Raw genomic sequence first — 13,941 nt, 5'->3', positions numbered from 1 at the left:
CCCACAGAAATGGACTTCAATGCTACTAGCTGCCACTAGGGGCTACTGAACCTGCCAGAGCCCAGCTCGCACATAGAAGACTATGCTGAGGTGAGGGGAAGGGAACTAGAGAGTTCCTGGCAGCTGCAGTTCTGAGCATGCCCTGAGGGAAGGAGAGAGCAGTGCACAGAAAAATCAGTCCAAAACTGGGACCAAGCATCAGGCTGTTTCTCCCTCTGGATCCCTGGGCTCTGGGGGAGGAAAGGTGCAGATGTCTGGGGTGGGTGAGGGGTGGTCATGGCTGGGCTCGGGAGTGGTAGTGAAGGGAGCGGAGAAACAGAAACTGGGTTGTCAGATGGTTTCTTTAACTCTCTGCTCCTGGGGGAATTAATGTGTGTGTCTGTATTGTTACAGACATACTTGCTGGCAGGTATTTTGAAATTAATTACCAAAATAATTGAAACTGGTGTGATTGTGTAGCATTATGTTGACAAACAAAACTTGCAGAATTTTTAATATTGTGCACAGAATTTTTAATTTTTGGGTGCAGAATTTTTGATTTTTAGTGCAGAATGCCCCCAGGAGTATAATATGAGAACATTCAATGTATATGTTAATATTTGGGACATTACCATAACAAACGGTCAAGAACAGCACATCTTCCTTTTGCAAGGAAGTTAAAACCTTCATGTCAGTTCTCTGAGTTAGGGTCAGGTCTGATGTCCATATATATTTACTAGGATGTCATAGTGTGGTTTGCATTTAAAGATTTGTTTCTTATTTTACAGAAAGTACCACTACCCAGGGACCCACCACTACCCAGGCACCCATAACTACGACAGGTAAGCGGGAGGAATGGAGCTGATTGATAAGTATATATCTTAAAATCATAATCAAAAATATTTTGCTACAGAAAAGAATTGTAAAATATAACTGAGAATGATGATGATTTAATTGTGAAGACTCAACGGAGTAGCTGACGTCAATTTCAAATTTAGTCAGGTCAGGTCTAATGTCTATATATATTTACTAGGATGCCATAGTGTGGCTTGCATTTAAAGATTTGTTTCTTATTTTACAGAAAGTACCACTACCCAGGGACCCACCGCTACTCAGGCACCCATAACTACGACAGGTAAGCAGGAGGAATGGAGCTGATTGATAAGTATATATCTTAAAATCATAATCAAAAATATTTTGCTACAGAAAAGAATTGTAAAATATAACTGAGAATGATGATGATTTAATTGTGAAGACTCAACGGAGTAGCTGATGTCAATTTCAAATTTAGTCAGGTCAGGTCTAATGTCTATATATATTTACTAGGATGCCATAGTGTGGCTTGCATTTAAAGATTTGTTTCTTATTTTACAGAAAGTACCACTACCCAGGGACCCACCGCTACTCAGGCACCCATAACTACGACAGGTAAGCAGGAGGAATGGAGCTGATTGATAAGTATATATCTTAAAATCATAATCAAAAATATTTTGCTACAGAAAAGAATTGTAAAATATAACTGAGAACGATGATGATTTAATTGTGAAGACTCAACAGAGTAGCTGATGTCAATTTCAAATTTAGTCAGGTCAGGTCTAATGTCTATATATATTTACTAGGATGCCATAGTGTGGTTTGCATTTAAAGATTTGTTTCTTATTTTACAGAAAGTACCACTACCCAGGGACCCACCACTACCCAGGCACCCATAACTACGACAGGTAAGCGGGAGGAATGGAGCTGATTGATAAGTATATATCTTAAAATCATAATCAAAAATATTTTGCTACAGAAAAGAATTGTAAAATATAACTGAGAATGATGATGATTTAATTGTGAAGACTCAACGGAGTAGCTGATGTCAATTTCAAATTTAGTCAGGTCAGGTCTAATGTCTATATATATTTACTAGGATGCCATAGTGTGGTTTGCATTTAAAGATTTGTTTCTTATTTTACAGAAAGTACCAATACCCAGGGACCCACCACTACCCAGGCACCCATAACTACGACAGGTAAGCGGGAGGAATGGAGCTGATTGATAAGTATATATCTTAAAATCATAATCAAAAATATTTTGCTACAGAAAAGAATTGTAAAATATAACTGAGAACGATGATGATTTAATGGTGAAGACTCAACGGAGTAGCTGACGTCAATTTCAAATTTAGTCAGGTCAGGTCTAATGTCTATATATATTTACTAGGATGCCATAGTGTGGCTTGCATTTAAAGATTTGTTTCTTATTTTACAGAAAGTACCACTACCCAGGGACCCACCACTACCCAGGCACCCATAACTATGACAGGTAAGCGGGAAGAATGGAGCTGATTGATAAGTATATATCTTAAAATCATAATCAAAAATACTTTGCTACAGAAAAGAATTGTAAAATATAACTGATAAAGATGATGATTTAATTGTGAAGCTCAACGGAGTAGCTGACATCAATTTCAAATTTAGTCAGTTTATAATGGGTGTTTAAAGGAAGCTTTCAAGTCCTCCATTTTCGTCCCGTCTAGCAGTGGGACACTGTTAGCCGACGGCCAAGGATGTTTGGTGAGGTGCCAGCTATGCCCGTTTATACCATCCGTGACTTTAACCGCTAGGACGCACTGTCCCTTCGCGGCGGGCAGCCCGGGCTAGGCTGACGGATGCCCCAAGGTCCTAACCACCCGTGACTTTAACTGCTAGAGCTCAGAGCTCCTTCGCAGCGGGCAGTCAATACTGACTGACAGGTGCCCCAATGGCAGCACTAAGAGCCTCTCCACACCCGTGACTTTAACTGCTAGAGCTCAGAGCTCCTTCGCAGCGGGCAGCCAGGATTGACTGACAGGTGCCCCAAGAGTTTGCCCCGTGGAGGCGGCACAACTCAACGCTAGGCTCTTAGTACTCTCACCTAATGGCCAGGCTTTAGAGCCAAAACGGCTGAGGTTCTTTAATTGTGTTGGCTGCTTTACAGTAAACCAGAGAAAACAAGTCAGGCTTATGCATAAATGGTTACCAAAATTTATTAAGCTAGATTCTAATCATGTGGTTACAAAATTGCTAGTGCCTACTTATTTAAATGTAGAGATGTTACACACACAAACAAGTTACAAAACTGAAGCCACAATCCCAAAGAAAGAAAACAAAATATAGAGCTCTATTTCAAAATATGTGTACACTAAAGATAGGAGATCAGGTGTGGGTGCTTCTTACCCTCCTTGCATCTCTCGATTCCAGCGGTGCCAAGCCAGGATCGGTCACTCAATTCCGCGGAAAGACGAATAAGGGACAAGGCGTAGGGACCCTCTTAGCTGCAGAAGCCTTGGGAGGCTGTCACTTATCTGACCAGCAGCTAGATAGTGAAAAGCACTCAAAAATCATGGTGCTGTAGGTCCCCTACTTATACCTCTGTACTCCTTTATTCTCTTTCTCCTTTCTTATGCCAAATTGAGGCTGGTCTGTCGGGGTGACGCCAGCTTTCACAAGAGTAGTTTACACTTGCAAAGGAGAGAAACAATAAGTGTCGACTACTGGACATTTCTTTTATCAGGGTAAATATTTTCCCAACTAGGATGTTGGTGTGTGTGCATCACGCTATTTAGTTGGGGCTAAGAGCCATGTCTGTCACAGGGCCTCTGCCTGCTGTGAGCTTAATCCTTGTATCTGTTCCCAGAGGCACATTGTAGCAGCACACCTGTGCTTTCACAGCTTCAAAGCCTGTGCTGGAATATATGTTAAGTGCCCTGTTCCTGCTTCCTCCTGTGTTTCCAGCAATGCTGGTCTGAGGGGGGGGGGGCTGACTGTCTGGCTACAGACACCCATACAAAGAATGGGGGTGGAACTGATTGTCTGACTCTACAGGGGAATCATTGCCACAGGCTAGGCACAAAGTGTTATCAACTGCCCAAAGTAAAGAAACTGACTACACAGAGAAAAATAGGGCTTTTTCCTCTAATCCAGGGGTGGGCAAACTTTTTGGCCTGAGGGCCACATCGGGTTTCAGAAATGGTATGGAGGGCTGGTTAGGGGAGGCTGTGCCAGGCTGTGCCTCTGCTCCCCCTTGCTTCTCGCCCCTTGACGCCCCCCCCCCGGGACTCCTGCCCCATCCAACCTCCCCTGTTCCCTGACGTCCCCACCCAGGACCCTCCCCCCCGCCCCCTGTTCCCGACCTCCCCTGGAATCCCTGCCCCTGACTGCCCCCCACCACCCCATCCACTGCCCCCTCCTTCCTGACTGCCCCCCAGAACCCCTGCCCCCCCCAACACAGACTAATCACAAGGTGTTGTCAAATGAAAAAGGCAACAAACTGACTAAATAGAGGAAAAACAGTTTTTCCTCCAATCTCTCTGTTATTGCCATTTTGCAGATGCAGCAGCGAATAAGTTTCCAGATAGAAGAGAGATTTTTAAGTAGATACAATTTCCTTTAAAAAATCAGTTTGATTTGGATGGGTAGTTGTAGAAAACTAGGTTGTTGAAAAATAATTATCTGAGGTTTGCATTGTAAGATGTTCATTCTTTTACAGGAGATACCTCTGCTACACAATCTGCATCTTCTACAGGTAAGAGATTGAATGGAATGGAAGTGACATCATACATACAAAAACTCTACACTCTAATTGCACAAAACCAAAAACCTCTGCTGCCCCGGCTTCCCTGAGGCCACGCCCACACTGACTCCATCCCCCTCCCTCCATCGCTCACTCTCCCCCACCCTGCCTAACTTTCATTGGGCTGGGGTAGGGGGCTGGGGTGCAGGAGGGGGTGCAGACTCCGGGAGGGGGCTCAGGGCTGGGATACAGGCTCTGAGAGGGAGGAGTGCAGAAGGGGGTTCCAACCTTGAGCAGGGGTTTGGGGTGCGGGAGGGCATTCTGACCTGGGGCAGGAGGTTCAGGGTGCAGGCTCCAGCCAGGTGGCGCTTACCTTGGGCAGCTCCCAGTCAGTTCATAAAAGTTGTTTAAAAGAAGCTTCAGGTCCTCTCTTTCCATCACCCTCTAGCAATGGGACACCCATACATAGAATTGCCTGGCTCTACAGGGGAAACACTGACAGACTAGTCACAAAGTGTTGTCAAATGAAAAAGGAAACAAACTGACTAAAGAAAGAAAAACAGGTTTTTCCTCCAATCTCTCTCAGTTATTACCATCTTGTAGCTACTGCAGCTAACAAGTTTATGATGTGGCCCTCTTGTGCATATGCATTACAATACAGTCTTTGTTACATGATCACTAATATTTTTTCCACAAGACCCTGGCCTCACATTCCCAGACCAGGTCCATCACATGCACTTAGTATCAAGACTGTGTTGTGAATGGGGCTGTTGGCTGTGGGACCCACATTTGTTTACAGGCCTCTTTGGACCTCATTAGAAAGGATGATCTTGTCGTTAAAATGGTTGAATTAGCCTCCTGGAGAATCGAATTCTATCCCTGCCTCTGCCACAGAGTTCTAGGGTGATGCTGGTCAAGTCCCTTAAACCACATTTTTTTACTGGTGTCTGCTAACTGTGTGTGCTGTATTTTATAGGTCGCATTTGCAGAAATGCACTCACCTGCTCATAAAATGGCAACTGAAGTGAATGGGAGCTGTGCATTGAGAATATCGAGCGGTATAAAACGGCCAAGCACTCTAAAATGATGTTGGAGGATGTTGTGAAGGCCAAGACTGTAATAGGGTTAAAAAAAGAACTCGATGAATTCATGGAGGAGAGGTCCATCAATGGCTATTAGCCAAGATGGGCAGGGATAGTGTCCCTAGCCTCAGTTTGCCAGAAGCTGAGAATGAGCAATGGGAGATGGATCACTTGGTGATTACCTGTTCTGTTCATTCCCTTTGGGGCACATGGCGTTGGCCACTGTCGGAAGACAGGATATTGGGCTAGATGGACCTTTGGTCTGACCCAGTATGGCCGTCCTTATGCTCTTATGTTCTTATGAAAAATCAGGCCCTTAGTGTCTGAAGCTGAGCACTCAACATTAGTGGACACTTTTGGCCTTAATCTCCTTGTGCCTCAGTTCCTCATTGGTAAAATGGGATAATAATACGTCCCTACTCTGCAGGAGTGATGGAAGGTAAGGTCTTTAGAGTTTATGAAGCACTCAGATATAATAGTGATGAGTGCCATAGAGATGCCCATGAGGAAATTAATAATTCTATATTTAGAGCAGGGAATGAATATTGTGCAGGAAATATCACCTGGGCCACACTCTCAGTGTAAAAAGTAATAGTAACAGTCATCTGTGCAGTGAGCACCATCCATCCTGTGCACTGAGTGAGGCAGGGGTCTTGTGGAAAAAATAGTATGTGATCATGCAATTAAAAACTGTATTGTAATGCATATGCACTAAGGGGCTAAATTAAGGTTGCACAGGCAACCTTAATTGTGGAATTTCCTATCTTTTCAGTGCGCGCGTGCACTCACACACACACACACACACACACAGAGTAAAAGCTGTTTTATCCAGCACTTCACCAACTGGAAAGCTCTATTAACTGGTATTTCTGATCTTCATTGAAAGTCCGGTTTATAGTCGGGTTGGCGCGGGGCTGGCAGGGGTTTGGGGCATGAGCGGGGTGTGGAGTGCAGGCTGTGGGAGGAGTTTGGGTGGAGGAGGGAGCTTGGGGCACAGGAGTGGGTGCGGGGTGCCAGATGCGGGAGACACTCACTGCCTCCACCTGCAGCTCCCTTTGGCTGCAGTTCCCGGCTCATGGAAGCTGGGGACCAGTGCTCGGGGTGGGACAGGGGAAGTGCGCAGAGCTGCTTGCCAGGCCTCCACCTAGGAGCAGCTGGGACAGGTTGCTTAGAGTCCTTTTTGGCCTTGTTTGCTTAGAGGAAACTTAACAGTTTAGAATTTATTGCATATCATGATTCATCTGCGGCCTTACTGTTGCATACTGGGCCAGATCCTCAGATGGTGTAAACAGGCATAGCTCCATGGAAGTCAATGGAGTAACACCAACTCATACCAGCTGAGGATTTGGCCTACTGTCATAAGGCATGTTTAAGTGTGTGACTCTTCTCGAGGCATGACTAGTTTAACAGGAGGAAAACGAAAAAGCTTCCATCCTCCTGGTCTAGTGCATTGTTCAGCTGTGTCAATATCTTTCCTCTTAGAAGCACCTCTGGGCTGTGCAAATAAACCGTGTGGTGGCAATGCTAAGTGCATTAACCTATATCAAGGTTATATGTGCCAGTGCCCATATGGATACTACTATAGCACATCAAGATGTCAGGAAGGTGAGTTGGCTGCTGGTGATCTGTTTTCTTAATCCACTGCACAGACAATGGTGCATTTTCTATACTCATTCTAATTTTCTCAGTGAACATGTACATGGTCTGGGCAAGTCTCCTCCACTCTGACCCACACTGAGTAGCACTTTACTCTGCAAATAGTTCCCATTGGGTTGACCTGTTTTACCTCCTGAAGCATTATTGAAACAAAAGGATTTAACCCACTAGAAAAAACTGCACTCCCACAGGGCTAAGGGTGTGAATTAAATTACATGAAAAGCAGACGGAAACCCCAGGGTAAGTGAAAGCTAATGTTTATGGCCAAGACTAAAAAAGCAGGTGCCAAAAATAGGCTTCTAAAAAAATGGCCTTATTTTCCAAACTGGTGAGCACCCACCCAAGTCCTGCTGAAGTGGGACTGCATAGGAGCTGCTGGGTGCTCAGCATTTGGGGAAATTAGGCCTCTTACTTAGGTGCCCAAAGGCTAGCTTTTCAAAGTTATTTAGGCACCTAGAGATGCAGATTGGCACCAAGCTGGATTTTCTGAAGTGCCTAAGCAGGTTAGGCACCTAACACCCATGATTTCAATCATTAGACACCTTTGGGCACACCAAGACCTTTGAAAATCTGCCCCAAAATCCATATGCCATAGAATCATAGGACTGGAGGGGACCTCAAGAGGTCATCTAATCCAGTCCCCTGCACTCATGGCAGGGCTAAGTATTAGACAGTCCCTGACAGGTGTTTGTCTAACCTGCTCTTAAAAAATTTCCAATGATGGAGATTCCACAACCTCCCCTGGCAATTTATTCCAGTGCTTACCCACCCTGACAGTTGGAAAGTTTTTCCTAATGTCCAAACTAAGCCACCCCTGCTGCAAATTAAGCCCATTGCTTCTTGTCCTATCCGCTGAGGATAAGGTTAATTTTTCTTCCTCCTCCTTGTAACAACTTTTTATGTACTTGAAAAATGTCCCCTGTGAGTCTTCTGTTCCCTCTTCATCCTCTCTTCTCCAGATTAAACAAACCCAGTTTTTTTCAATCTTCCCTCATAGGTCATGTTTTCTAGACCTTTAATCATTTTTGTTACTCTTCTCTGGACTTTCTCCGGTTTGTCCACATCTTTCCTGAAATGTGGTGCCCAGAACTGGACACAATACTCCAGTTGAGAAGTAATCAGTGCGGAGTAGAGTAGAAGAATTACTTCTCATGTCTTGCTTACAACACTCCTGCTAATACATCCCAGAATGATGTTTGCTTTTTTGGCAACAGTGTTACACTGTTCACTCATATTTAGCTTTTGATCCACTATCCAGATCATTTTGCATTTTAATCCTATCCTCCAAAGCACTTTGAACCCCTCCCAGCTTGGTATCCTCTGCAAACTTTATAAGTGTACTCTGTGTGCCATTATCTAAATCACTGATGAAGATATTGAATAGAACCAGACCCAGAACTGATCCCTGGGGACCCCATGTTGACATCTACGCACCCATTCATGAAAATCTTGGCTTATGCCATTAAATGCGGTAATACTTGGACATATCCTGTTTTTGTTGAGCCACACTCATAGTTTAACATTATTTTAGTAGAAGAACCACATCAGTTTCTCTTACTTCCATGCCCACTGATAGCAGGGTTTAACCCTTTTTTGATAAGGGTTGGTTAAGTGAATACTTATCCCTCCCTGTCTCCTCCAATAGAAGAAAATTAGCAAATATAGATCTTATGCAGAGTTGCTTCTCATCTCTAAAACATGGATAACCCAACATTGTAACCCTGTTTATTACAAATGCAGTGTAATGAATTAATGTCTCTGCTTTATTTTTAGGAAAAGTATTCCCTGGACAGTTGACACTGAAAACACCGTATACCGACAGCATGGCACATGAAAACTCTCCAGAGTATAAGCAATTATACAAAAATGTCACAGATTTTGTGAGTCATTTAAAAAAATTCTTCCATATATATTTAATCTTGAGATCTACTTCCTGGAATGAGATATGTGCAGGAAGATATGGGGCCTCAAAGTGGTGTCTTGGTCAGCATAACTTACACCTTCTTCAACCTCTGTCACGGGATATGCTACATCAGTCTAGACTCCTTTACATGACAGCCAAATTCTACCCTCAGAGATGTACACACATCATTCCTACTGAAGTCAGTGGAAGTTGCATGTATGTGTCGGAGATCAGAATTTGCCCCTAATTTGCTTACTTGCTTCCCTTATTAAAAAGTCCCATAGAATGTAAAACAAACAGACCCTATGACAGGGTGCTATCTCTTTAAGAGAAAGGCAGGCTGGATACCCTCTCCAAGGTATTAAAGAAGAGTTGGTGCAGGGAATGCAGTCTGGGGGCAGGCTGTGGTGAAGACAGGGCCTAGAGGCGGATAAGAAACTGAGTTTGACAGTACAGGTTGTGCCTGAAGTATTGTTCTCTTTCTTTCATAGATAAGAAACCAAAATTTGGCCTTGTATACTAGAGCTGGTCAACAAATGGGATTTCTGTCACACAGGAAATTCCAAGTGTGCAAGATTTTGTTTTGTTCCAAATTGGATCAAAACGTCGAACTTCAGAATTTCCCATGAAAGGGAAAATTCCCATTTGGGAACATATCAATGCTGCTGGCACCTGTCCCAGGTCTCCCTGTCCCCTTGCACTGCTTCTTCCTCCCGGCTGACTTAAGATGGCAGGGAGGTGGATGGAGAAACCCCCAAACTGGCGACAGGAGGAAGTCTGAGGTGGAGAGGGAACCCCCCCCAGGCTGATAGAAGGAAAAACTCCATCGCCATCTCCACTTTTTCCATTGCAGCTTTCATAGAAATCAACATGTTCCTGCAAAACATTTAAATTTTTTGACAAAACAGCATTTTCTGCTGGAAAACTGTTCAACTGGAAATTTGCTGACCAGCCTCTGTTGTGTGCCTTGAATCTGTACAGTTTTAAAGCTCTGGGCACCTATGTCCTAAGGCTGCTGTATCTGCACCCTTTTTTTAATTCAAATGTTTCTACAAGGAGGGTGGACAAATACATATTTATTTTCTTATTACAAATTCTGTACTTTTTGTAGGCCTCATGCCTTGATTGGAATAACTTGTACATCATAGTAAACATGATCCTACTCAGTGATAACTATTTGAACATCATCAGCAGGTTTGAGACAGTAATTCTCATTAATAAGAGTAAAAGTAAGTTACAGTTTTATATGGGAAAATGTATTCCTACCATATGAGCATAAGTAAAGGCCAGCATTTTCAGACATTGGTGCCTAAAGTTTAGATGTCTAAATATGGATTTAGGCACCTAAATAAGAGTCCTAATTTCCGTTCCATAAGTAGATGAATAGTATGAATGAGGGGAATGTTAAACACAATGTGCTTTTGTATAAACATTGAATGAAGTCTTGGAAGAGCTTTCCTGGGGAAGTGGGATATACTGGGTGATTATACTAATGTTCTTTAATGGACTATGATGATGGATTTGCTCATTATAAGAGTTGCTTCTTGGTGCCCCATGTCGCACTGATTGGTGAAGGGAGGAGAGATCTTCCCCTCCTGCTAAGAAACCTGTGTGAAGAGGTCTAGGAACAGAAGCCACTATGAGTTTCCCATTGTGGGATTTCCTCTGGGTACTTCAGCCAGAGAGATGGACTCTGTGTATGAGTGTACCCGCACACGCACATCCTTGTGCCATAAGAAGGGGGCTCAGCCACTGAACCTCCCAGAGTCGCATGAATATCTGTGATCTGCTGGAGGAACAGGAACATCTGTGGGCGGATGTGCCTCCCCACCGTCTCCTGGGCTCACTGTCCTGCACATGCTCTTTAGCTGTGAGCCTCCATTGGACTTGTGCTACCAAGGATTCCTCCATTATCCAATGCTTCTGAGAAACCTCCCCCTACCTTACGCGGCGGGGGGGGCGGGGAGGGAAGCTCCAGTGCACATGTTTGAGGGCTAGATGGGGAGGAGATGGAGGCACAGAAAAGTTACCACGGCTTGAGACTCCACTCACCGTTCGCAGCTTGCCAAGGCGGCAGGGCGGGAAATGATGTTCATCCTGAACCCACCCCACTGCCTCTGTCCCTGGTCTGCTCCTCACCATGGATATCAGAGGCCCAAGGATGCCCCTCCATAGTGTCATGGGGAACAGGGCTTTGGTTCCGCTGGGGAGGCTGAGTCCCCCTCTCCCTCTGTCCAAGCTGGATGAGGAAGATCTGTGCATAGAGGCATCCCTTTAAGTGTGGAGCCTGGGTGGATGGTGCACCCTACAATGTCTGTATGTAGTGGTCATTTATTATTATACTCAATTTTATGGCCCACTCCGGCACTCCTTGTTTAGGCAGAGCTCTCTTAGGAGCCAATACGAATTTGCCTGGACATGGCATGGGGAGCTCTGGGCCTTTAATTTCCCTAACTGGCTCTGAGAGAGATGAACCCCACAAATTTCCCTTGCCTATTTTGTTCTGTGGTTTTACAAAGGTATAAACCAAATTCATTTTATCTTTCATAGTTCAACACAACTTTCAAAAATAAGACAGACTATGGAGAGACAATAATTGTGAATATAAGGTAAGTTCAGCAGCTCCTGTGTTTGCGTGTGTGTGTTTGTGATCTCTCTTTGTGTACATAGCATAGATACAGAACACATCGCTCACATTGCTTTCTTAGTTTGCCCCATCTTATATACTGTCAATCCTCCTTTAATCAATTCAGATGAGCAATATGAAATGAACTCAGCTAAAGGAGGTTTCAGATCAGTGAGGATTTCTTGCTTTTGGGAATGTGGCCCACTTTGGAAAATACACATTTTAGCATCAGAAGTTTCAGACTCATCCTGTGTGTAGGGTGAGCTGAGACAATACCCCTTGTTGCACAGTAGAACCCCCTCTAGTAACAATGGGAGTTTTGCAAAAATACTGAGAGTAGAATATGGTATTGATGTGGTACGTAAATTTTTAGGGCCAGATTCCAAGAGCTTAACTTATGCTGAGTAGCACTTTACTCCATGGGTATTCCTATTGATAATAGCCAAAGGGATAAGACAAACATAGCATAAGACCCTGTTCATCATGAATATAGGTATCAGAATCTGGCCCTTAGTAAAGTTACTATTGTATTCAGCAGCATTAAGAGGGAAAAATGTTTGGGGCACATTTAGGACCACTCTGACTTCAGCCTTTTACTTATTTGTTCACGTACATATGCACTTAACACAATGTGCAAAAATTATTTGGGCAATTGTACACCCATGTTATTTGAAAATCTGGCTCTTGAAAGTGTAATGATTAGGGTTAAGAGTGAAAATCTCATCACAACAGGGACTGGATGCCTCAAGGAGTTACTAAGTAGGGTAGAGCATCGTAAACCTCTTGGTTACCAATTGACATGAGATCCAGGTTGGTGCAAATAACCAGTAGTCAGTGAATTTGTGATCTCAGTCTAATTTCTAGTGAGAAAATGACCATTTCATAAAATCCTGTTGCAACTCATTTGCATTCATTGGATCGCGTGTTGGCAGAGCAGAGACTAAAGAATGGGATGTGGAGACTGAATGATCTTCACCCCCTCAAGATGTTATCACCGGGTGAGAACCAAGAGACACCGCACAGTGGTATAATGTGTCTGTGGGCAAATCTGCTCTCGCTGCCTATGATATGCCTGTGTGATTGATTACAAAAATCTGTTGTTAAAGTAAATGTGGTTTTTATGGTACTTTCTACAATTACACTAGATTCTTATTTTTCAGACAAAGTTCAGCAAAATCTAAAATACAGATTAAAGCGGAGACCAGTGGAACTATCGTGACAATAAGCAACATGTTTGAAGTGACCACAGAATTAAACACTAGTGGTGTTGCTAGCCTCATAGAAGAAGCATTGAAAGTCCATTCCTATTTCAATAATGGCAGCTATCAAAGTAAGTACTACACTAAGAACACTGGCGGAGATTTTCCAAGCTGATGAGGACAAAGCTCTTTGAAACATACCCTCCATTAATTTTAATGAGTTATGTCTAAATCCCCTAATCTACTTTGAAAACTCAACCATTCATTGTAACTTTTTGTCTTTTTGAGACACAGACAATGTTATATTTGTATTTGGGAATAGAAGAGGAATATTCATTTCCAAAATGAATGTTTTTCTGAATGTTACAGTTTATGTAGCTAATGGGAGTATTATTATTTATGGTTTGTATTGTCATAGCACTTAGGAGCCATGGATCAGGAACCCATTGTACCAGCTGCGGGACAAACACAGAATAAAAATACAGTCCCTCTCTTTACACAGGACAAAAATAAAAGAAATATGACTCCTGTGTTTCTGAGTATAAGACAATCTCTTATTGGCGAGTGAGTAAGGAAAATTCCTTATTGTCTGATTATTCATAATTGTCCAGTAGGTGGGTTTCTTACCCCATCCTCGGAAGCATCTGGTGGGTTTCTTACCCCATCCTCGGAAGCATCTGGTATTGGCCACATTTAGGCCAGCATCCCAATTTAGGAAAATATTTAAGTAAATGCTTAACTTAAGCATGAGCTTAAGTGTTTTCTGAATAGGGACGGATTAAGCACATGCTTGAGCACATTCCTGAACTGGGGCCACAGTGACCAGGTACCGGATGAGATGTCTCACCAGTGTAATCCAGTATGGAAATTCTTACGTTACTAAAACAACCAACTCTTGCAGGAAAAGTGCATTAACGCTTAGAGCTGAACATCTTTTGTTACGTTTTGCACTTTCTCTAC

General features: G+C 43.3%; 1 protein-coding gene across 6 annotated transcripts in view; it reads left to right on the top strand.

The window, feature by feature from the left end:
- The window catches only part of MUC13 (mucin 13, cell surface associated), a 40,961-nt gene that overhangs the window by 14,812 nt on the left and 12,208 nt on the right, over positions 1-13,941 (top strand). The window contains exons 4-14 of one of the 6 annotated variants that reach the window (XM_084642636.1): positions 768-821; positions 1,061-1,114; positions 1,354-1,407; positions 1,647-1,700; positions 1,940-1,993; positions 2,233-2,286; positions 4,492-4,527; positions 7,080-7,202; positions 9,027-9,133; positions 11,707-11,765; positions 12,943-13,112. In XM_084642636.1, the coding sequence (XP_084498762.1) occupies positions 768-821; positions 1,061-1,114; positions 1,354-1,407; positions 1,647-1,700; positions 1,940-1,993; positions 2,233-2,286; positions 4,492-4,527; positions 7,080-7,202; positions 9,027-9,133; positions 11,707-11,765; positions 12,943-13,112 (819 nt within the window). The remainder of the gene's footprint in view (positions 1-767; positions 822-1,060; positions 1,115-1,353; positions 1,408-1,646; positions 1,701-1,939; positions 1,994-2,232; positions 2,287-4,491; positions 4,528-7,079; positions 7,203-9,026; positions 9,134-11,706; positions 11,766-12,942; positions 13,113-13,941) is intronic. The other 5 variants (XM_084642638.1, XM_084642637.1, XM_084642639.1 and 2 more) reach the window with 5 other exon arrangements.

Source organism: Lepidochelys olivacea (assembly GCF_965140295.1).
Source record: "Lepidochelys olivacea isolate rLepOli2 genome assembly, chromosome: 11".
In the NCBI taxonomy this organism is placed as follows: Eukaryota; Metazoa; Chordata; order Testudines; family Cheloniidae; genus Lepidochelys; species Lepidochelys olivacea.
This window is presented reverse-complemented; position numbering and strand designations above follow the sequence as displayed.